Raw genomic sequence first — 25,458 nt, forward strand, 5'->3', positions numbered from 1 at the left:
AGGAGCAAACGCTCTAATCTTGTGCAAATGGCTTCCTAATTCACTGTATTATGCTTATTTTACATGGCCTAAATCGCGTAAGAGGACCATCCAAGCAACGTAAAATAACCAACATACAGGCAGGCAGTGAGAAAGAACATGCATGCTTTGTAAAATAAACCACATTCAGTTGGAGTACGGTCTCGGTGAATCCTTATTGTACTGATACATCTGTGGAGTGGTGTGGAATTCTTTTCTTGGGATCTAAAATAAAAATAACCCCCAAAAAAAGTTGACGACTGTAGAAATGTTTTGGGGTCGCCAATTGTGAAATTTGAGTCGCCACGTGGCGACCGTAAATCTTGACCTTTAACAGATGCCACTGGCCTGGCTAATATTACTGCCATTGGTGCGCTGCAACAACCCATTTTAAAATACATTTATCTTTTTTCTTCATTTAGCTATTTCAAAGGGAACAACTTACCCACGGAACTTTTAGCCTCGCCCTCCCCTACATGATGCGGGCACTGTACTTGGATGCATATATGATTACTTAAAGCAATTGTTATGACACAATATGACATGTTTTTCGATTGTTTAACAAGCAAAATAAATGCTGTTTAGATTACAATATTTTTTAAAAAAGGAAATTTAGGTTGACATTTAAATCAACATTTTTTATGATAACAATACTTTCTTTACTATGTTAAAGAAAATAAATTAATTTGATCTCTATTCGTGATAACAATACTTCCTTTACTATGTAAAAGAAAATAAATTAATTTGATATCTAAAATGGGCATTCAATAATGAAACAGATGTAAAAATGTTCAGAGAGAATTTTAATGAAGAGGGTATGAAATGTTAAAACTGATAGTTCATGAAAAAATATCCAAGACTGCATGAGAGTTACCAATGCACATTAATACCTGGTGATTTTTTCAAATAATCATTTAACAAAATGAAACAAAAATCATAAGAATTCTTGTGACTGGCCAACAATGTGTTAGGACAATGTTGTAGTACTTACTATAAAGCAAAGTAGAGTAAATTAAATAAATACCTCTCTATCAATGACATTGTTGCTTCGAATACACTGATTTAAAAGTTCCATCAGTTCCGGCCATTTTCCATCTGAAAGTTCATGTTTTGCAACTGCTCCAATTAATTCAGCAATGGCATTACGAACAGTTTTCCTAATAAAAATAAACAAAATTATATAACTGAATTCAAACCATCAGAAAGAAACTACTTTGAAAAAAATATATATTTATATTTACTCAGTATCCTTGATGTAGGCTTCAAGTATTGTCTGTTTCAACCTGTGAAAAATAAAAATGATAAAAAGTTACCATTCTGTGCAAGAGAAACTTTTCTGAATTTTACAACAAAGTACCTAAAAGAGTACATTTGACCAACTCAAAAAATAAATAAATAAATAAAAAATAAACATGGCATAAAAAACATAGCATGTACATCTAGAACATCATACACAAACATAAAAAGACAGCAGGTATTTATAAAAATTAATAAATAGCAAATTTAATGATCGGTCTGTAGGTAACAGAGTTTGGACGTCATCATAATGAAAGTTTCAGTTTTTGAACTTTTCCAATGAAAATTTTATCTATTTTTAAATTCTGCAATGAAAAATAGAAAATTTATGAAGTACATGAATGACTTGAAATACTGGTCTTTAAAAAAAAAAAATTTGTTATGGTTTCGTAGAATCCGAAAAAAAAAAAAACAAAAAACAAAAAAAAAAAAAAAAAACATCCATTTTGCCAGCGCAGGTGATAGTCGCCAAAACCGACGCTGTTGGCAAAAACCGGAATTCCTCTCTGGAAACCCTTTGCTTATCATACGCAGTAGGTTGTCGCCAATCGGGGTTTGCTTGGCGATTTTTGCTGCCTTTGTTTACTATTTGTTACGATTGAAACTTGTGTTTCTACTGTTATTTATGTAATGTTCAATGCATAACGTATTAATTGTGCAAAATACCAATGGATTAAAGAAATTAACATTATAATAGCTTTTTTTATTAAGGTTAAAAGACAGAAGATCATTTATAATATTGAATAAATGGACAGAATTATCGGTGTCTAGATGGTAACGCAATTTGGACATCTCACATATATGTTTAATAAAAATGATTTTGCTTCAAAGATACTGCATAAAAACATATGAAAACATTTTAAAATGATTAACGATTGATTTTGAGGATTGAAAAATACCCTTTAAAACATATAAATCATATATTTAGTACTCAAATAATAGCATTGTACAGATCGTAACTTTTGGACATACATGAAGCTTCCAACTTCCTCCTTTTGCTAAAATTGTTTACCAGGGGTCGATCCAGGTTTTATTCTTTGGGTCCCCATTTTGTGAAAAAGCAAAATATTGTTGTGAATTTTTTTTATTTTTGTGAAAAAGCAAAATATTTTTGTGAATTTTCTTTATTTTTGTAAAAGAGAATTTCTTGTGATTTTTTTCTTGGAAAAGTTTATATGAAAGCATTTTTAGCTGTCGTATCGTTATAGAAAAGCCCTAGACAGGTTTCAGGGGTGATTGCAAGTTCTTGAAGAATACCTGAAAGCTGTCTAGAGAAAATGCGCTGGGGGAAGTAAGACCCTTAACATTTTATTCGTAATTTGACACATACATTACATGTATTGTTTCTTACAAATATACATATTGAAGGCACACTTTCTTAAGGTGAAAGTCTCACAACAGATTTACTGTTTGCCCTTCTCAAATACTTTTAGATCAATGAAAATTGCACCTGCTGAACGTAATGATAACTCCAAATAAATACAATATGAACAGACTCAAAGATATCACATATTTCTTAACACAGAAGAATGTATGTGTTTGAGAAACTTAAAAGTAATTAAAACCCAAAATAATACTGCACCAGCATTCAGCGTTTAATTTTTTGACATTTGACGTTCTTACAGAGTAGGTATTTCGTTTAAAACTTTGCAATTTAATGATATTAATAAATATATAACGAAATTTTATTTGTTTGCCACTTAACAAGGTACGGTCAACATCAAAAATGCGAAAAATTCGTTTACCATGGCGCATGTAAGGAAATCAGGATCTTCGAAAGAAATAAAAATATAAAAACAGCATATAAAAGAATTTTATTTTTAGTAAAGTTATTTTAGAATTGGATTTTGAAACTCAACACAAATTAAGACTAAATATATATTGCGTAATCAAAGTAAAATTTAGGATTTTCCTGAAAACGGAATTTTGGTATTTTCAAAGATAAATGTTTTGAACTGAAATGTGGGATAAATACGTGGCATTCTTACCACAAGTTAGCAAATGTTTTTTCATTTCATTGTCATCTAAATTTACTCCCAAAAATCTAACTAGAGATTCAAAATTCTCAAAAATGGCCCATTGCTTCTTGATTATAAAGTACAAAATTTAAATAAACTTACCATTCAGTTTTCTGTTAATTTATTTATTTATTTATTTATTTATTTTTTTTTTTTTTTTTGCTTCATTTTCAATCTCTTCATTTTCAGATTTTTTTGAGAATTCCTTCTTTTGCACTAGATTTTTGTATATTGACAGCCTCTCTGTGATTTTTGCTGCACTCATGTTTTTTTAAAACTCTATAGGGTGACGGCTTTTCTTGATACCAACTCCAATATTTACTCAAGGTTTGTTCAAATCACTAACATTCATGAAAGATGAACATATTTTGCACAAAAACCCTTAGCTGAATAACTATAGTAAAGCCAGCTATACACCTTTTCATAATTTGCAATGTACTTTTCATTTGTTGCATGCTTCTTATTTCCATTTGTAGGCTCAAATACAATGCTTGAATCATTATTTGATGGCTCAATATCAATATCATCATCAGTTGAAGTTGCTCCAGATTCACTTCCAGTATTTTCTGCTCAAAAATCGTTATACTTTCGTGAACTGTCTCACTGTCATTTGATGTACTTTCTTTTACTGCATTTTCCGAGTCCTCCGAAACGAGAACATTTGCGTTACTGTTACTGCATGATGAAGTGGTGGGAGCGATTTTATCGGGGTTGTTAATTGCCGACTTGAAGAAATTCACAATATTTTGGAACCCAACGTTCAAAGAGCGAAATTTTTTAACATAATACGCAGAATTTCGGGAGGTACCTCCCGTTGCAGAACGTCCTCGTTTCATATTTTAATTTCTTGAAGAATAATTTTCAACGAACAAGCAATCTCTCCAAACTGAGATTATTGCGGCTGCTATCTCCTATAGGGTTGCCATCCAAATTTTGCTTCAAAATAGTTGCTTTAGTATCCTAAATTGTAAAAGAAAGTCGCCTAAATAGTCTCCTCAGCACAATGATTAAGTTGCTTTTTTCACCCATTTAGTTGCTTTTTTCAATATCTTTTAACTATTCACTAACTCAAAAAATACTTAGTGTAACAAAATCACACAACAGAAAATCTTAAAACATAGCTATTTATAGTAAATGCAAAAAAAGAAAATAATCAAAACTTAATTTCTCAGATCCAACATGTGTTTTAACATCATTTAACATTTTTTTCTGGAACTACTTCTTCAAAAAAGCAACACTCAGAATAGTAATGAAGTTGATTTTTCCAATATTTTTTAAATACTAACAAATTCAAAAAATACATTGTGTCACACAATCAAAAGATGACTACCTATAGTAACTACAAGAAAATAAAAACTTATTTTCTCAAACATATTTTTTTTCAAGATTAACTTGGTTCATTTAGCATTTTTTAATGGTACTAATAATAATTGAAAATTTAATGAAGATCTTTTTTTTTAAAGTCAAGACAAAGGAATTATAAATTGAGTTTGAGTGTGATTAAAACAGAGATTTAAACGCCGTATCATTAAAAATCTTTCATTTCACACTTTGATGACAAAATAGAAAATTTAGTTATTTTTTGATTTTTTATCGACATAAATATCAATCAAACTTGATTTTCTTTTGTTAACAATATGGTTTAGCTTTTTTTCTTTCCGTTCTACAGTTCTTTCTTTTTCTCGTAACTTCTCTGCACCTTCTATCATCCCCTGTGCTACCCGAAACTTCTAACAAATCATTTTTCTTAATAGCTGATTTTAGTCATTGATTTGCTAATTTTAATAGCGAATCTGAAGATTCTTGATTGGATTTCTTTTCTTGAGCAGCTATTTTTGCTTTGTCTTCCAGTTGTTTAATTGATTGTGCTTTGCTCTTTATTTCTTCTTCTCTGTTTCTCTTTTTCAATAATCTCTTTACGTTTTTTGTTTTCTTTCAACGTCTGCTCCTTTAACTTTCTTTGTTCTTCCAGATAATTTTCATATGACCTGTGTGCCCCATATGCCAATTTTAAAAGTTCCTTTGTTATTTTTACCTCGCCTACATGTTGGTATTTCGTCAAAGCGTCTCTTATAATAAGTCTTTCACTAATCATCCGCTCAGACATTTTTGACTTATCTTCAGCTAGGATTCTTTTTGAAATAGAGAATCCTCTCTCCACGTCTCCATTTCCATGAGACAAGCATAAGCTAACTTTGACAAGTTTATTAAGTAAGGATATTTTAGTTGACCAAGAGGAGTTTTCTTGTTTAGAGCATCTCTCCAAAAATGATCAACTCTTTCATGCTGATCATTAATAGATGGGGAAGGAAATTCTGATTGTAATACTTTCCACTCGTCTTTCACAGATGCAGTATTGACATTTTCCCATGCATTTTAAATTTAAAATTGTCAATACATTTAAATGTTGATTTTTTTTTTTTTTTTTTTTCAATGCTGATCGTGGATTTGTGTACTTCAACATCTAGTCTTTTTTAAAAATTAAGAACTGTGAACTAAAATGAGACAGTTTTTTCATACTACTATTTAAATGTAATAAATAAGCAATAGCTATACAGGGAAAGTAATTAATGTAATAGGTAAAATGGCTTTTGAAATAAGCAAAGTGAACAACAACAAACTAGTATAGGGGAGGGGGGGAGGGACACATGTGAACATAGCACCATGACAACGTCAAGCAAACATCTTAAAACATTCTTAAATAATGGCAGGCCAGTTCTATTTCTTAGCCTAACTTTTAGGGCAAGGACCCAGTTTATGTTCCTGTAGTGACAGGTTTTTTGTTTTGGCAGATGCTGATGTAATGTTATCAGACTTCTACATGTGAAAACGTATTTTAAATTACCTAATAAGCTAAACTTAATTATTGCAAACCAATACATGAACATTCAAGTAAATTTATGACTGTTGTTAGTTGTTAAATCAATTTTCATTTCATTTTTTTTTTTTACATTTTATATCTTAGTGCTATTAGTGATCACTTGAAGCAGTTTCCAGCTAAAAGGAGTCAAATTTTCATTTTTATATGAATTTCTCCTAGAGTTCAATTTTTAGTTACGTTCATTTCTATGTGAACTTTAAAAAACAAGAAAATTAAATTAGAGTAGCTTTGAAAATATTTATTTTGGGAATAAATTTGAAGATAAACAAGTTTGCTAGTTTGAAATTTCGTTTTTGTACGAAAATACGTAACTAATAACAACTTAAGAACAAAGTTTTAAAAAAATAAGAAATTATTGAAATAAAAATCAAAATAAATTGCTTTAAGATAGCATAAGTTAAAATATCTAAGACCATTTAAAAATATTAAAACACTGACTGGATGCTAAAAGATTAAAATTTCGAGCACGGCAAGACATTTTCGGCGAAGCACGTGTTCGACGCTTGAGTGTTTGTTCTCTATATTTTCATTTCTATGTAAACTTCAAAAAACAGGAAAATTAAGTTCAAGTAGCTTTGAAAATATTTATTTTGTACATAAATTTAAAAGTAAGGAAGTTTGCTAGTTTTAATTTTCGTATTTTTTCGAAAATACGTAACTAATAACAACTAAAGAGCAAAGTTTTAAAAAAAATTAAGAAATTATTGAAATAAAAACCAAAATCAATTGCCCTAAGATTGCATAATTTGAAATATCTAAGACCTTTTAAAATAGTTCAAACACTAACCGGATGCTAAAAGATTTCAATTTCGAACACGGCATGCAATTTTCGGCGAAGCACGTGTTCGACGTCAGAATGTTAACAAACAAGAACGACTTAAGTTTTTTACCGTACTAATTAGGATAACTTAAGTCAAAGCACTGGAGATCATTATTAATAATGCAATTTTATTACAGAAAACGAAAATTGAGCTTTAGGGGGGGGGGGAAAATCACAATGTGCATTATGTTTTTAGTTTCGGTTTCGCAAAACTTACGATTTTTTTTTCGGGTAGGATGGTGGGTGGCATATTAAAGTAATTTTATCCTTAAAAAAGAAAAAAAATGATATTTTAACTTAGAAATTCGATTGATTTGAAAATTTTAAAATTTCCGAGAAAAATCGGGAAAAAAGTCTTTAAAAACCAAGACAAAAAGCGGCGATCTATCCCTGTTATAATGTAAAGTAAATAATATTTTTTAACATTTACTTGAATATATTTATTTCACATCGGCTGTTATCAAAATCCTGGAACTACAATCCTTGATCTTTGGTAAACACACAAATAAGAAACAACTGCAATCCTTGGACTAACAGAAAACAATCTAAAAATAGTTTAACTGGAACAAAATAGCAGTGAATAAAGGGAAAGTTCAAAAGAAGATTCTTTTAGCTCAGATCATCTTTCTACCCCCCCCCCCCTTTTTTTGCATTTGAATTCGATCTTAGTAGATCGGCGCGTTGAAACGCTATTGGCTGAAAACTATATGATGCAATCTCCATAGTGTGTTGGAATGCAACTGATTGGCTCAAAATCGTTCTTCCTATTTCTTTTTCAATGAATTTCATAAAATATGAAAAAATAGTCGCTTTTTATTGCAAAAAGTCGCCGTTTTTTTAAAAATAGTCGTTTTTGGCCTGTTTTTTGCCAAAAAAGTCGCCATAGTCGCCTAAGGTAAGAAATAGTTGCAAAAGTCGCCTTTTTAGTCGCCAATGGCAACCCTATCTCCAGCACTCCATCATCCGCTAAAATTATCCATTATCCGCTCCCACACAAATTATAATCGAATAGAATATCAATATATTCTTTGATGCCCCTAAAAAATGTCCTCTTGAACAAGCGAAGGCGCGAACAAGCTAACTACGAAAAATATCGTCTGCGCTCCTGGATCGCAAACGATCTGTTACCAGGGGCGGACTGGCCGTGTGGAAGATGTGGAAAATTCCACATGGGCCGCATCTAACTCGGGCCGTTTTCTTTTCTCAAAGTCAGTTTTATTTTGGGAAAAAAAAAAAAAAAATTAGCTAGGCCGGCCGTTCTCGTGTTTTTAGAGTCACAGTCAGTTGTCTTAGACCATTTAAAGAACTGCAGAGGATGATGATTTTCCTCTTTCAGTGGTCACTCTTTTCTTGTCGAACTATTGCCGTGTCTTGTTACAAAGTGAGAACACAATGACTTCGTGGGGTAGTCCTTCGCCCAAAGTGAAGCCTTAAGGGCAGGTGGTTTCTCTTGCTATCTCTGTTGGGAATTGATGTTTCCTGGAATTTTGTTATAAGGAGCGGTATATTGGGGGTGGGGATGTTTTTTATGGCCATCTAAAGCTGTCTGGGAAAGATTACATTGATCCCTTTCCTTCATTAGAAAAAGACTCCATCCGAAGAATAGGATGTATACCGATTCTGGTAACATGCAAACGCCTGCTAAGAAAGCTTTTTTTTTTTTCTCTCTCTCTCTTTTCCCTTCGTGTTTACTCTTAATTTTCCCGCCACTTTCTATATAATAGACGGAGCATGATTTTTTCACTCAATTAGATAATATCTCTCTTCGAAATTTCGTATCAGAGAAAAGTAACCAGTCATTTGTTATACAGCGTGGAATTACATCTTACATCTGTTTTGAACCAACACACACAATGAAAACAACTGTTTATATATTTACAGAACAGTTTAATATCTTTAATCATCATGTGTTTGCTAAAATTTTGCTGTTAATACGAACTACAATACTTTAAATAAAAGAATATGAATTTAAAATAACGATTACTTTAAATTAATTTGTTTTCGTTTATTAAAGTTCTAATCCAGAGTCCTTGAAAATAACTAGATTAGTCTTTGAAACTCCTAAGCAAAGTGTGCTTCATTTTATTTCTTACTAGCAGTACCCTCACAGCGATGCCTGTGCTAAAAATTTAAAGAAAATCCGTTGAATTAAAGAAAAACAAATTACATCAAAATTACATTTGCAGTAGCTTTCTAATGTAAAAAACTCCATAATTCATCGCCAAATTCACCAAGCGACTCTAATTAAATAGAAAATCAATTAACATACGCACAATGAATTTAAAATTAAGTAAAAATAGTAAAATATTCATAAGCAACAAAGGCAACTTCCTCCAAAATGTTTAAAAAGAAAATAATTGAAAAAAATTTCGTGAAAATGGACCTAATATTATAGTTGAAAATTGTCTGGAAAGTGGATCTAGTGTTATAGCAATTTCTCGAAAGAGAAGCCTTGAAAATTGGCTCAATTAGAATCGCTTATACCTCATGTTCTAATTATTTAAGAAAAATGGAACAAACATCATCTTGTTTGGGAAGGAAAACCCTTTCCAACGATATATAATGTTTGGGTTATTTTTTACCCCCTAATTAGCCGAAATTTAGCTTAATTAGTTTATTAGAAAAATATTTAGAAATTTTGAATTTCGGCTTCGAGGTGCAGACTCCCGGGGTACGTTCGAATTTTGTGCCAAGTTTCAGAGCCGTAGGTGCTATGGAGGCTTCTTGCCATTGGGTACAAACAAGGAAACAAAGAAACACCGTCACCTTTGTTTCACACTCCTGTTTGTGAAAATTGCAACACCACGAAGGACTTACGCGAGTGAGCTGAAAATTGCAGGAAATGTAAAGTAGGACATGATATGCAAATGATTAGAATTGCAGACCGGTAGCGCATGCGTATGCTGAGTAGCGCCCTCTGAACGGCGGATCGAACAGAATATAAATACACGGCTGTAGCAAGGCGTGTATGATTATCGGTGGTTATATGCTAGAGTACATGTTAACTGAATCTTTACTATGCATCTTCGGCGAAAGAAGGCGAAATTTGAGCAAATTTCGGAATTTGAACGGGGCAGAATCGTCGGCCTTGTGAAACTGGATTGTCTTATCGTGTAGTAGCCGCTCGCGTGCAGCGTAACAGCAGCACAATCATGCGTGTTTGGAAGCAGTGGACGGACGAGGGTCGGACAGCTCGGAAATCCGGGAGTGGACCCCGAAATGTGACGTCAGCTCGCGATGACAGACACCTGGTGCGTATGGCGCTGACGGACGGCACAGCTTTTTCTAGACAATTGGCAGCACACTGGTCAACAGCCGCAGGTGTTTCACTGTGTGCTTCATCAATTCAGAGACGTCTGCTGCAGTGTGGGCTGCGCGCAAGGATTCCTTTGTACAAGATTCCTCTCACGCAAATTCATCGCCGCCTGCGGGTACAATGTGCCAATGTGCATAGGAGCTAGCGTGTTGATTGGCAGTAGGTCGTCTTTTCTGACGAATCCCGCTTCAATTTGTGGCAACATGATGGCCGAATTCGTGTCAGGCGCTATGCCGGTGAACAGCACATTATGAAGTGCATTATCGAACGCCACAGTCGACGAACACCCGGAGTTATGGTCTGGGGTGCCATAGCATATCATGAACGATCACAATTGCTATGAATTGTTTGCAGTTTGAACAGTAACTGATACATAAACGAAGTTTTACAGCCCCAAGCTATTCCTTTCCTGTAAAGATTCCCAGGGGCTGTATTCTAGCAGGATAATGATCGTACACATGTCGCCAGGACTGTCAAATCCTACCTTGATTAGCAACAGGTACAGCTTATTCCTTGGCCTGCATATTCCCCGGATATGTCACCGATTGAATATGTGGGGCGTCTCGCTCGTGATCCTCGTCCTGTTGCTTCGGTAGACAAACTTTGGTTGCGCATACAAACAATATGGAGTACTCTTCCGCAGGCAGATATTCAAACTTCGTTTCACTCCATGCCGAGTCGTGTAGCAGCTCTAATTGCGGTGCGTGGTGGCCACACAAAATGCTAATTTCTATCTCTTTTTATTGTTTCTTTGGTTTGAAAATTTAATCGTTTATTTGTACTATTACCACTCAACTTTGTATTAAATTTCATTCAACTATGATGCTTCCTTCATGGTGTTGCCATTTTCACAAACAGTATATTGATCAAACAGTAAAATTAGGTAATATGTTACTCTTACGTTTCCCATTTTCGAAATCTGTACACCATTTCTTTTAAAGCTTTTTTTATTATTGATCATTTTATATTTAATACAGTGTTGTATTTGTTGTGAATTGGAGGGTTAATCAAAAATTAATCGTACCGAAAGCCAATGTGACCAAGTACCAATGCATTATATTTTCTCCTTCCTTAGTCTTTTTGTCTGTCAACTGCTGTCATTGATTTATCGATACAAAAAAGTTTAATTATCTTAATTTGAAAAAGAAACTCAAAATAAAAGTCTTGTTCGCCTATTTTTTTCCTGATTTCTTTTGTTCCAATCACTCCTTATAGGCTTCTAAATGCAGAATTTTATACCTGTTTTTCAAAATTTTCTCCGGGGGAGAAACCCCCGGACCCCCGAAAATTGAGGATATTCCATACCCTACTTACAGGGAGATTCTTATATTCTTTCTTGATATCATTCTCCGTTTTAAGCTCAATGCGAAAACGGACAGCAGCCAACACATTCAAGACATGTAGTCTTCGAAAAAAAAAATTGTTCTATTCTTTTTATTTATTTATTTATTTTTTTAATGAAAGAATCACTAGAAAAACTTTGGGGGTTGGGAAAAATACAGCAAAATTTTTTGGGTAGGGCCGGTAAGAATATTTTTCCACATAAAATTTCTAGGGCCAGTCCGCCCCTGTCTGTTACCAAGAAAAATTAATACCAAGAAAGAAAACGAACTGGAATAATATACAATTACCATTTTTTAAATTTATCGTCTGCAGATTACGTCATTCCCGCCACTTTTTGATAAAATTCCACTCAATAAAACTTCCTTTGCGCGCTGTTCCCGTAGCTCACCATTAGCGGACATGCGTTAAAAAATTGCAAAATTGCTCATCTCGAAGTTTCACATTTATTTTAAGAAGACAGCACGATTAAATAGAATGACCGACAATATTTTTCAGCTGGCATTGTATTTTATCAATAAAAGAAGGAATCGAGACTACAAAAAAATAATACCGTTATTCTTTTGGTTTACTGTATGCTGTACGCTCAAACTAGCGTGACTTTGGAAGTTATCTTTTGCTCTTACATGTACAGTCTACAAGAAAAATAGCAGGAAAGAAAAAATGAATAATGCATTTTAAACCAGCAATTCTACACAGGCACCGGTCCGCGAGAAAATTTGACCGATCTTCGAAGAATTATACCAGTTTCCAACAAAATAAAATTTCCTTATTTTATTTTTATTCCTAATTTTATACGATATTTTATGCATTAATATATCCATTACTTCGCATACGTTTTGGGGTTTTCTTTTCAAGATTTATTCGCTTATGAAAATTTACACAAATTAGCTACGCTTATTTTTACATTCAAAGTGAGTAAGTTATTTTAAAAAATCTTACAATTAACTTTTGTAAGTTTATTTTAAGTAGAAGGTTTTTCTTTCTGGCATTTGTTTAAAAAAAAGGACAAAACAGATTAGTTCATTTTAGTAAAGAAAAAATAAAAATTTCTACCGGTCCGTGAAATTTTTTGACGAAGTTCTACCGGTCCGAGATTCAAAAAAAGATCAAGAAACGCTGCTTTAAACTAAAGAATACGAGAAAAAGTGGGTACCCCTAGCCTAATCACACCTTTTTTTTTCATTAAATGCAATAGTGTCAAGTGAGCTTTCGAGAACAGACAGTATCAACTACAAACTACAGGGAATTTCGCCAATCGGTTGTTCGGCGTTTCACGCGTAGTCACTCATAATCTAACAGGATTTAATTAATTGCCATACAATACGATTTGCATCAGCATGCGCCAGTATTCAACGCAAATTTCTATGTAATTGATTAAAAAAGGAAAATATAAGATTTTCGAGTGTTCTTTTTAACCTTCGTTCGGGAATAATTTTCAGAAATTTTGCTCGTCCGTTCCGTAAGATAACCCCCCAACTATGAACCTTAAACTTTTTCAAAATAAACTGAAGGAAATAGGAACAAATTGAAAAAGCAGGAGAATATTTAAAAAAAAAATAAAAAAAAAAAGAAAGAGGAAAAAAAAACTAGAAGATCTGCAACTGGCAAGGTTTCAATTTGCAACTAATTTTGAGAATTAAACGTGCATAATTTGGCAAAATAATATGGATAAAGGAAGGATGCGTGCAACTAAGACACAATTGAAAGTTATAATGATTCAAAGGAATATTTAATTTAGAAGTATTTGGTCATTGAAGCAAATCAAACCAACAGAATATAGGCAATCAATTTGCCGTGGCGTGAAATGAGGCAGTCTTCATTTCGCACCCGTGGATCAGCAGAAAATCATTGAATCAATTCTTTATCACGTGCTCATTATTTTTCTTGGATTTTCGCTAGCCACCAATCACAAGCGTCCCACCCCCCTCCTCTGACACTCTCAAGCAAAAACACCTCACGCAGCAGGCAAAAAAGATAAGATGGGGGAAGGTGGAAGAGGGGTAGGCTTCCGCGTAGATGCGTACACATTTGCGGTTAAAAAAATATTGTAAAAAGGCTGCCTTATTATAAATTTTTGTGAAGGGGCTACTTTTACGACGCGGAATTTTGTGAATGGGGCCGCTTTTGCGATGGGGAATTTTGTGAATGGGGCCGCTTTTGCGACGCGCAATTTTGTGAAAGGGGCCGCTTTTGCCATGCGGAATTTTGTGAAGGGGCCGCAGAGCGTCCCCAATTTTGAGCTAGATCGACCCCTGTTTACAAAATAAATAATCTGTCTTTACTTTTTTAATTTGTGGAAAATATTATCAAAAAATTATCCAGTTTGAGATTCATACCCTTAATTTTTTTTTAGAATGTTTGGAAATAATTTAAAAAAAAATTTTTTTTGATGTTACATTTGCTCAGTTAATCTTTTGAAAATCCAAAATTTGTTCTTTTAGCAAAGAAAATATTTTTTTAAGGGTATTTGAAGAGCATTTTTTCCATAATTTATGTCAATTCTTGTCTCTATACAGTATTATTATTTAACTCAAAAATTTTTGAGTCAATTAAAATGAAAGTTTTTTGGTGCTGAAGCTTAAAAGTTGAGGTCTGTGTTTGCTCCCACCTTTTGAGAACCCGCTCAAAGGCTGTTTTTTTCTAATTAACCTATCTAACTAACCTTTATGTGTATTTCTGTCAAGCAGAAAAAGATGATGTCAGGATTGCATATGTTTTTTAAGGCTTAACACTGTATATGTTCCAGGAAAGACAAAGCTATAAAGAAACCCTATCTTTATTCATTAAAAAAAAATCAGTTTTTCTATTTTTCCCAAATTTTCCAGAAAAAACATGGTTTTTTCCATCACTTCAAGATTTCCGGAAATTTTACGTCTCCACTATAATAATTCATTAGTCATATATTCATCATCTTCTGCAGCAGCAGCATTAAGGTTTTGTTTAACAAAAACATCTGCTTTTTCTACAAAAGCCATTCATTAATTACGTAAGGATGATTTTGGCAATTTTCGACGCCCTCCTCCTACGTATGGGTACATAAGATTTTTCAAATCCCTCCTCTTTGTTCTTATGTAAGATTCCATTTTTTTCTTCAAAATAATAAAATAACAAATCTTACATCAGTGGAATAGTTGTTAAATTCACTATATTATTGAATTTAACCTTTTTGTGTGAAAAAGGATTTACCAAAATTTTGGATTCTAGACTAAATGTATTTTCGAAATTTTTTTATATATGATGCGATACTAATTAAAAATAAAACATGCCATACATAGTCCGATTTTTATAATATTTTACACTATTCATTCTTTGTAAAACAAATAAAAAACCACTCATCCTATTACGTTTTTTACCTTCCAGACTAAGCAAATGAAATAAGATCCCTGCCAAACCACTTGACAGCGCAACTTCTAATGTAAAATATTGACTTGGAAATTATTACGTAAGAATGGATTTGCATCCCCCCTCTCCCTTGGGATCCTTACGTAATTAAAGAATAGCCCCTTAGGTGTTTTTAGAAAATCATCTTCCTCTTCTAGATATCATAACCAGCTCTTTTTTATAAAGACTAAATTAATTCATGTTTCTCAATACACGTTGTGCATATGTATCGGCATAAATAATAATTCAACTCTTTATACATACTTATCTATCACTAGATTGAACTTTTTTTGCATCTATGGAACCCTAACCCCTATTTTAACACTACTTAAGTTTTACGCAGTATTTCCATCGAAGGTAACCCCCGCGAAAATGAAGGTGTACTGTATGGTAATGTATAGTCACACTAGTAGTTCTAAGTGTTTCAATGTATAAATTTTCCGAATCCACAATATTTTCAATAAAAAATGCTGAAAAAAAGAAAAAAAAAGTTGACTTAAGGTATAATTAAAAAATACCAGTCACGCCAAACTTTTTTTTTTTTAATGGAGCCCCTAACATTGGTAATTGAAAATTTCATTATGAAAAAAATAAAAGTACTCGAATTGTTTTAGAAATGAAAAATTGGGGGAGGCTTTTACACAATATTTTTATCAATACTTTAATTGACTAAAAGAAGATTTTTGGAATATTTTTGGATAATTGATTTTCTTTTGTGTATCATTGCTAGGAAAGTGACATACGTTGATTTGCCATCACAAACTACAAATGCATAAAAGACTCCTTATTCTAAAAAAAAAAAACTTCGGAGGCGGTGGGGCGGGGGGGGAGGGGAGGGAATGCAATGCACTATGAACATGAGAAATTCTCGACTTAAACATGGAATTTAAATTCTTCAAGAATGTAAAAATATGAAGAAGTCAGAAAAGCACAGGATGGAGCATAAATCAATTTAAACTCCGCGAATTTTACGTCGCCAAATATTGCACCCTACCAGTTCAATCAGTGGAGTTGTCCTGTCCTACAAAAACTGCGGGGGAATACGGGGCGGAGATGTGTCATGGGGGGAATGGTAGAGATAAACTTTGTGGCAGAGATGTCCCGTGCCCCTACTGATAAGCCACTGCCGAATTCACAGAATCATTTCCTTACTCCTTGCTTCAGGATTTGCATAGCCTCTTATTCAATAGTGGGGGGCTGTTTACACTATTGAATAAGAGGGCAAAGAATACTGTCTCATCCCTCCTCCTTATCGCTTCATGAAAAAGGAAGTTTTTCGTTGTCCAATTGACGTGTGTTTTAAGATAATTCTAACTCTTCTCTTCCAGCCAGATAAACATTAAGTTAGCCCTGCATTTTATAATCTTTTATTCAAATTTAAGTTTTTAATAGTGCTTTTATATTTTAATTAGAATTAGGCAGCTGCAGTGAAGCCTCACACACAGGGGCGGCTCGTCACTATGGGCCGGGTGGGCTTGGCCCCCCCAGAAAAATTGTGCACCGAAAAATAAATTATTCATAAATAACGTTTTGTATCTCAGTTAAAAAAACAACAGAAAACAAAGAATTGGGGGCGTGAAACAGATTTTAAATCTTTAAAACATTTTTCATATCGCTAATAAAATATTAGAAGTTTTCCATCTGTTAGCGTTCGTGCTTGCAAGCTTGGGGCTTCGACTGGTTTGCCCCAGCCACACCTCCGCTCCTAACCAATCACGACGACTCTACCAGACAAACCAAAACCGCAAGACGCACCACCCCAATTAATCCTCCGTGGGCAAGAATTCTCTAGCCCATGGACGGGCAGCAGAAGGTGGGGGAAGGATTTTAAGTACGTCACTTGTACGAAAAAACAGCTCAGAGGGCAGAAAAAAGGAAGCCCACGTGAATGAAAAAAAGGTTTCTTTTCCTCCGTCCCTCTTTTGTCTTGAATCCGGAAAGGGATTTACAATTTTATGGATTTATCGCATCTAATGCAGATTTTTATTAATTTATTTTCCTGCTTGGAACTAATATGAGCTGAATTTCTGAATGGGCAGTTTATTTTCGAGTAGCACAGATCGGTTTTAAGTGAGGTACTAATTAAAAGCTCTGAATTTGTCCGAAAGTTTTACAAAAATCCTTCAATTCGGTGAGATCTATTCAATTTTCTGATTTGTTCTGATAATTGGCTAAAGTTAATAAGTACTAATCGTAAAATAGCCTCTATTAATTTATTTTCTATGTTAAAGTAGTCTATCGCGGAACAAACTTGACTTTTTTCTGTTAGACCCGGTACATCGCTTTCAGTCCTTAAAAGACATAGCGGCTACATTACCTCAAAAATGACTGAACTATTGAGTTTTGTTTATTTGAAAACTTCATATTGTTTCAGAAATCATGGGAATTTCAACGCACTAGCTTAATTATTTTTTAAAAATATTGGTTTTAAGTCACTCACGCTAGGTGTGCGTTTTCTCGATGAACTTCTTTTTGAGCAATCACAAATTGCTTATTGTTTTCACTTGACCGTTGGATTACATCCGTCGTTTGATTTTATTTTTCTATGCTTATAGGGTAGGTGTCCATGTGCTTCGGAATCAAATTATTTATAAACGACCCTTCTCGAAATCACACAATCCTTTTTACATGAAAAAAGTAGCCAGCATACAACATCCAGCCCCTGACATTCATTTGAATTTTGACGTCTTGAACTCAAATTACGGTTGCGATAAAAGCTATTAGTAGAAACAAGAAACCGAACGAGCATTAGGGTCTTATCGCAATTTGCGATTGCGAAAAGCATAATTTAAATTCAAGCTCTCAAAGTTCAAACTTTTTTTTTGTGCGTTTCCATGTTATTGAAATAGTTAAGGTTTTTTTTATATTGAAGATACAGCTTCAAAGTAATACGTTTTGCTGTCAGTACAATATACTATTTAACAAAATTGTGCATTGGATAAGCACTTTATAAATTACTAAAATGTTGAGAGTTTTTTTTATCCTTGTAAACAAAATTTACTATGGAAGTTTTATGATTTTTTACATAATTAACGACAGAATATTTTTAATAGGATAAGCTACGAATGCACAGCTTTTAAGAAATGATTATTATGATCATTTAGCAAAAACGATTTCTGAAATATCTGCAAAAACAAAAAACAAAAAAAAAAAGCCTTATAATTTTTTATAAAATTGAAATATTCTTAAGTGTTTTGAATTTTTTAATGGCATTAAAAAAAATTATTGATTAATCAGTAAGCGCGTGCAAAGATTTCAAAAAATTACACATTTTATTTAAATGCAAAAAAAAAAAAAAGAATTGAACTATGAATGTGATGTGGCCCCTAGGTATTGTAATGTGGTTTCACACAATAAAAATTCAAGGATTTTTATAATCAAGAAGAATAAATTGTCAATTAAGGAAACTGTTTCTAGATAAAATATTGTTGCCGATTTCGTAATTTGGTTTAAGGGAGCATAGCTAAATCGAAATTAATACTACTGTGCGATCAACTTGATTGTTATTGGTATAAAGACAGTAATAGTAATTTGATTAATGCTGTGTGTTGTTTATTACTAGTTACATGGGTTGGTTGTCTTTAAATTTAGGTTGTTTACCTTGAAATTGAAAAAAAAAAAAATATTAATCAAGTGAATTATTTAGTAAAACACCAATTTCAAACTTTGACGCTTCAAGAGAAGCTCGAAATGAAGAAACTGCACAAGGATCATATTTTGTTGCTCAGCATTACTTCATTGTTACTCAACATTAGCTCTCTTCATTTTATCTGTATAAATATTATTGTGAAAGCTTTACAGAGCAGGCCCACCCGCCAAATTAAGGCACGAGCCGCCACTGCTCACACATCCACTGACCTAAAATCCGCCAATGTCCGAAATCCACATAATTTTTTCTTCGATTTTTTTTTTTGTGCTGCGAATTTATATTTTATATTTTAATTTTATTTCAGTCTATAATAATCTAAATCACCATTATTACCTGAAACAGTTGTTTTTGAGCATAATTTGTGGATAATACGTTCTGCTTTATACGTGAGCTGAGTATTTTTTGTTCAGACAAATACATTTGTATTTTCGCTCAATATACTTCATATCGTGTAGTAATGAAAAAAAAATAAGAAATATCGAAAACTGAAAGCAGATGCTAAAAGATTGCTTCAGATTTACAGCAAAATGCTAATGTTTCATGCGACATCAAAGAAATGAAAAAATATGAGAATACAAAGAATTCAGCATGCAAAAGCCAAATGTGGATGATTTTGGACATTTCAATTGAAAACAAATGACTCAACTATTGAAAATAAATACCAAATGCATTCAAACTGGTGCTGTTTATTGTTTTTTTTTTCCTCTTTGTGGTGGTTAGTCCAAGAGCAATTATTACTTTTGGATTTAAAAGTTTTTTGAGTTACAGCTAGTAACAACTGTAAGAATTAGTTATCATACTTTTTTTAATGATTATAAACTATTCAATTATACTAGGATGTAATTCATGATTGTTTCCAAGTTTATATTGTTGCAATGCAGGGGTGCCCCCCCCTAACTATCGTTAAGTGTCCCCCAAAAAAGTGAAAATTATCCCTCAAAACATCACCCCCCTAAAAATTTCAATGGCGCAGCCTGCGCCATGACCTTTCCTAGGTAGGCACCTTGGGTGATAGTAAGACATTTGAACCCAGGAATAACAGTAATAAATACTACCCTACCACTATACCTACTAATGGTTTGAAGCAATAACATGCCTTTTAGTTTCGAAAAAAATGCCCTTTTTAATCCTAGGGGAAGCTCTGAGAGCAGGGACAAATAGGTGCTTCTACAAATACAGGCACATTTAGAGCATGAAAATTTATACCATTAAAAAAATTAAAACCATTGGCTCCCATTTATTAATAAAAATATTCATCTAAAATTATTAAGTACACTGCATCAACATCTAGTTTTGTCATTCGCATTTCCAAAACATTCAGTTATTTTTTTATGCAACTGATTTTACTTGTAAAATACAGGTTCAATCCTATTTTTGGTAGTCAACAGGTGTAAAAGGTTAAGGAACACCAATATAGACAATTTAGAGTTGAACAGGATGAAAATATTTTCAAAATATGAGACATTATTACCCTTGTTTTACATCTGGAGGAACTTTTCTCCATTGTTTAGCTTTCAGCAATCGCCTTCTTAAAAGGAGTGCAGCATACCTTCTCACTTGTGGATCCTGAGACTGAGCGATACATTTACATAATGAAACATTTACCATTGGGTCCTTGAATAATGCTTTGATTTCTTGAAAACCCTAGAATAAAAAAAGTGTAAAAATTAGAATTGTTCAGCAGAGGTGTAAGAAATTTAATGCAAGTAAGGGGTTTTTCTCTCTCTCACTTCTAATAAAATTGGTAAAGTAAAACCTTATTAATTCGAACTTTGCTTAGTTCGAAAAGCTATTATTATTTAGCTACTATTTGAACCACGCATTAAAACGAAACACTCGGCTCGTTAAGTTTAGCTTGCTATCTAATTACATGAAAAATTTTACGCATAATACGTACATTAAATTGAAAGGATCAGCAAAGACAAACGAAAATTTCTGACCTCTTCAGTAAATATTCACGGCTACTGTAATTTCAGTTTTTAGAAATTATTCATCATTTTGTTAGGTAGTAGAAGCCCCATTGTGTACTGAAAAGAAAATATTAAATATTTTTCATAGAAAATAAAGCCCACCGTACATTTCTTTACCTGTGGACATTTCAATTTACTCAGAGATAAAACTGTTCATCTACCATTGTGGATTACAACCTGTTCCACGATTGTCGATTATTATCTTCCTTTTCTAGCATTATCCAAAAACATTCATTTATAAGAAATGTGATTTTTTCCTGAATGTACTAATAGTTCAATTAAAATGTGCGTATATATTTTAAACATAGGTAAGCATTCCCTGTTTTTTCACAGTATCACTCATTAACGGGTATTAGGAATAACAGCTAATAAGAACAAATTCATTGATTTTTGCCATTACGTGTTAACCAAGTTTAACTGTACTCGATAAATAAAATGTGATTTAGTGCATTATTGTATTCTTCAGGCTGTACTATGTATTTTTGTAATTTTCTCTAGTAATACAGCTTTATATTTTATATTCTTGAATTAAAAATACAATTTTTACTGTGCACAGTAGTTTGATTACGTACTTTTGACTTAATTAATTGGATGTTTTGTTTACACTGTTATTTTACTAATTTGGACGACCTGTATCCTCTATTAGTCTGGATTAATGAGGTTCTACTGCACTTCAAAACTAAATTTGCAGCAAAGCAGGCAATTTATTTGTATGATACAGTATCAGGGCCGGACTGGGCAATCGGGCGGTTGCCCGAAGGGCTGGTGGCTCATGAGGACGGTTGCACCATTTGTAGTCAAACTACTTTTTTTTTATTCGCAACACTCTCTTAATGAATACAAGTTTGAAAGACGTCGAATTTGGTGGTACCTGCGAGTAAGGCCTATGTTTAATAAAGGCTTTTTCGAGGCAATCCAGCATTGAATAGGTTTAACATCAAAAGCGCCCATGAGACATTTTTAGAGAGTACTCAGGGCCGCCGAGAGCCAAGGCGGAGCCCGTCTCTTGGTTTTCCGGCCCCCTATCCTCAGTAAAACTTATACGAATCCGATTCCGAGACGGGCTCCTAGTTTCCGATTAGGCTGACATGGCCTCTTGTCATGTCTGAGTGTACTTCAGGTCCGTCTTGGAAGGGATATAAATGGTACTACTCTTCGCCCTTTTTTTCAGAATTCCATTCCAATTGTGTTTCAGCGATGCACAAAAAAAAAAAGGCCTTCGCACTCTTACGAAATTAGAATAATAATAATAAATGTCAAATTGAATAAAAGTAACAAAAATAATTTATTCTGAAATTTTTTAAAAGATAGTGTAGTTTTAAAGTAGAATCATACAAGATTCTGTACTATTAAGCGTATATCTAATTAAAGAAACCAAATGTACGTTTAAAACTTCTTTCAACGGAAAACAAAAATAGTATTTACAGTATAAACTTGTAAAATTCAATTAAAAAAAATGAACTGCTAAATAAAATTGGTAGTTTCATAAGGGCCACCAACATATCTACTTCTTTAATTGTTGTGTGCACGCGTGTTTGCATAAAATATCATCACGAAACTCACAGCTAAATGGAGAAAAACACAGCAGTCACCGAAATATGTTTTGAATAGAGAAAAAGAAAAATGTTTAAATACAGTGGGAGATTTTTAAAATATATCAATAAATATGCACGCCAGTTGTTCTAAGTGTTTGGATGTAAAAAAAAAAAACTTAACCAAGAGATTCAGGAAGCATAATATTTAGAATTCAAAAAAAAAAAAAAAAATTAGAAAAAAGACCTAAGTATTACTGCAAAATACCACTACATTAGTTCAAAATGTTAAAAGTTCTTTTTATTGGGAATGCAGACAATTTTGCCTTCTAAATAGATAAAAATACTAGGCTGTACAAACTAATCAAAGCAGTCCAATGGTTTTGGAGAAGAATAGCTGAGGGTGGGTTTTTCACAACAGTGTTAACAGTAATTAGAAAACATAAGATAGGATAGCAAAGAAGGGGTTCCTCGAACCTTATTCCTTCATTTTACAAGGCCAAAGATAGCCTAGAAAAGTGTGTTTTTGAAACTGATTTTGGAAGCATTCCATGTTGAGTTTCCAAGCTGCACAGTTGCAACTGACAAATATGAAAAAAATCAATTTCGGTAAAGAAGACTATAAACTCCCATCCTCCATCATTATTTGAAACTTTGACTTAAAAAAAAAATTCTGGGGGAGAGTTCCCGAACTCTAAATTGCATACTTAGGGGACTTCAAAACTCCCAGGAGAGTACATCCCCGTAAAGCTTAGAAATGCCCCTTCCCCATCATTGAAGATCGTCTAAACTTCCATTTACAGGCATCACTTCTAAACAATTTCTGGGGTAGAGCTTTTAAACTCCTTCTTCTCATAACATCATTGGAGATCATCTACAAATGCGTTTCTGGAATTTCAGGTTCGAAAAATTGTCGGGACCCCCAAACCTCTCCTCTCACGAACAGTACCAAAGTTAAGCAAAAAAAAAAAAAACCTTTAAGCCGAGAAATAAAAGGATGTATCCAACATTGTTTAGCACAAATAAACAGAGTCTGTTCATTTGTGCTAAACAACGTTGGATATTTCCTGTTGGTACCAAAGATAGTCTAAAACTGTTTTTAAAACTACAATTTTCGCGAAGAGGCGCTCAGAAAACTTCTCCATTCAATTTTGAGATCCTTCAAGATTTCAAATCCAAAACATTTTCGGAGGGCCTCCGAATCTCCTCCCCCCAAACTTACTAAAGATCATCTGAAACTCTGTTTTTAAAACTACAATTTTGAAATTTTTCAGATAGAGATACCTAACTCCTCCCCTCTGCCATAATCAAAATGTACAAGCGTGTTTTTAAAACGTAGACTTCAAAAAATTACCAGGTGAGGGGAACCTCAAACTCCCCCCCCCCCTCCTTCTCTAACACTACTAAAGATTGGCTGAAAAGGCATGTATAAAACTACAATTTCAGAAACTAGAACTGGGGGAGAAATCCCCGAATTCCCTATACCTGAGAGAATACTACACTTACAATTAGGTTTATATTGCTAAAACTTCAATCTTGTAATGACACCCTCCTAAACTACGAGCTAAAATCTTTCTTGCTCTCTGTTTTATGCATTAAAACTTGGCCGCCAAACTAATACACTGCCCAAGTTTTTGACCCTTGCGACACAGCCCTGCATTCATTTTTATTACTCTTTTCTCCTTCTATTTTTAAAAAACCTTTAAACTATCAAGATTGTGTACAGGTGTGTAAGTGGGGGGGGGGGGGGCTAGATTTACTCCTGATCTAAGGGCCGGTTTTGTACAGTAAAAACCCTCTAATGCAGACACGAACGGGACTTTTTTTTTTGTCCACATAAGAGGGGTGTCCGTTAGGAGGAGTTTTCCTGTACAATTGCCTGGGCCATTTTTGTGGCCCAGTCCGGCCCTGTACATTATGTACTTTGCTGAAATACCTTCCATTTAAATCAATGCGTGTTTTTTAAATCCAAAATCAGAGGGGGGGGGGGTATCAACCTTATTTTTAATATTACACATATGCTAGATGCAAGGGATTCTTCATTGCTATTTGCGTTAGTCCATTAAATAATGTTAAACATATTTCTCCAAAAGAAAAAACTGGTTAACATGTGACAAAATGTAAACTAACTTGCTTAACTTAGTTTTTCTACGCATATAATCACTACACACTTAAACAGTATTATTGGAAAACCTGCTGGGTAACAATGAGCGACTACATCTACATGAACTAAAGGGCTAAAATTCGAGTTTTTGATCTCGGTACCAGGCAGAACACAATCTCAACTTTGGGTTCATAAATTCCTAGAAACAAACAGCAGTTTTTCGAAAATTTTCATTTTCATTAGGTTATATTTGAGATCGAAGTGTTAAAGTATGAAATAACTTAATCTGCAACTATCTGTACAAAATGCCAGACTTCACCTATGAATAAATACTTAAATCTTTACTTCTGACACACCTTAATAATAAAACCACCGATAATAAACAGAAACACTTCGATCATCAAATTCAAATATGCATCGCAAATAAAGTAGTGGACTTCAGACAAGAAATTGGAAATCTAGTTATTATCTTATAAAAGTTATCCTAACCAAAAAATTTTACCAGAATTCCTTCCGATTTCTCGTCTAGAAAACTAATACTACCATCAACAACACAGAACTAAAAGTGCAAAGAGAGAAAAGGAAATTTAAATAATCTTTAGTAAATCACAATAGAACTTATGACGAGCAAAAAAAAAACAATGTTTATAAACACGTGGAAACAACGCATCAGTCAAACGCAAGCAGATTTTCGTTCAATAGGTCTATTACTTCGGTATTAGGTTGATGATATTAATTTACAGCTCACTAACCTGTACTTGGCCTTCATTAGTCGTATTTTGTAACAAATTTAAAAGAATATTTTCTATTGAATCGGCCATGTTTATCTTTATTGACTTGTGATGGTTTCTTTCAAATGAAGGAACACAGAACAGAGAGATCAGATGTGTTAAAAAGTTACGGACACAGTCAGGCTACATTCGGAAACAAGCACCGGTCGCACCGGTACCACTGCAAGCGGTCGAAGCGGTTGAATTCCTAATTGGAAATGTATTGGGACTCGACTGTTTCCGAACGCTTGCGGTTGCACCGGTGTGACCGGTGCCTGTTTCCGAATGTAGCCTTTAAGTTCACAACAGCGGGAAAAAAAATCAAATTTTTGTTTATAAGCAGTTTAAACATTTCTTTC

The 25,458-nt window shown here is 33.5% G+C and overlaps 1 protein-coding gene across 1 annotated transcript in view; it reads right to left on the bottom strand.

Annotated features, from left to right (window-relative positions):
* Positions 1–25,202, bottom strand: part of LOC129219629 (importin-4-like) — a 116,727-nt gene extending 91,525 nt beyond the window's left edge. Inside the window, 4 exon segments of the mRNA XM_054853887.1 lie at positions 1,043–1,175; positions 1,260–1,301; positions 20,195–20,367; positions 25,082–25,202. Of these exon segments, the coding sequence (XP_054709862.1) occupies positions 1,043–1,175; positions 1,260–1,301; positions 20,195–20,367; positions 25,082–25,150 (417 nt within the window). The 5' untranslated portion in view covers positions 25,151–25,202.
* Between the last annotated feature and the right edge of the window lie 256 nt (positions 25,203–25,458).

This window comes from Uloborus diversus, chromosome 4 (genome assembly GCF_026930045.1).
Source record: "Uloborus diversus isolate 005 chromosome 4, Udiv.v.3.1, whole genome shotgun sequence".
NCBI classification, from domain to species: domain Eukaryota; kingdom Metazoa; phylum Arthropoda; class Arachnida; order Araneae; family Uloboridae; genus Uloborus; species Uloborus diversus.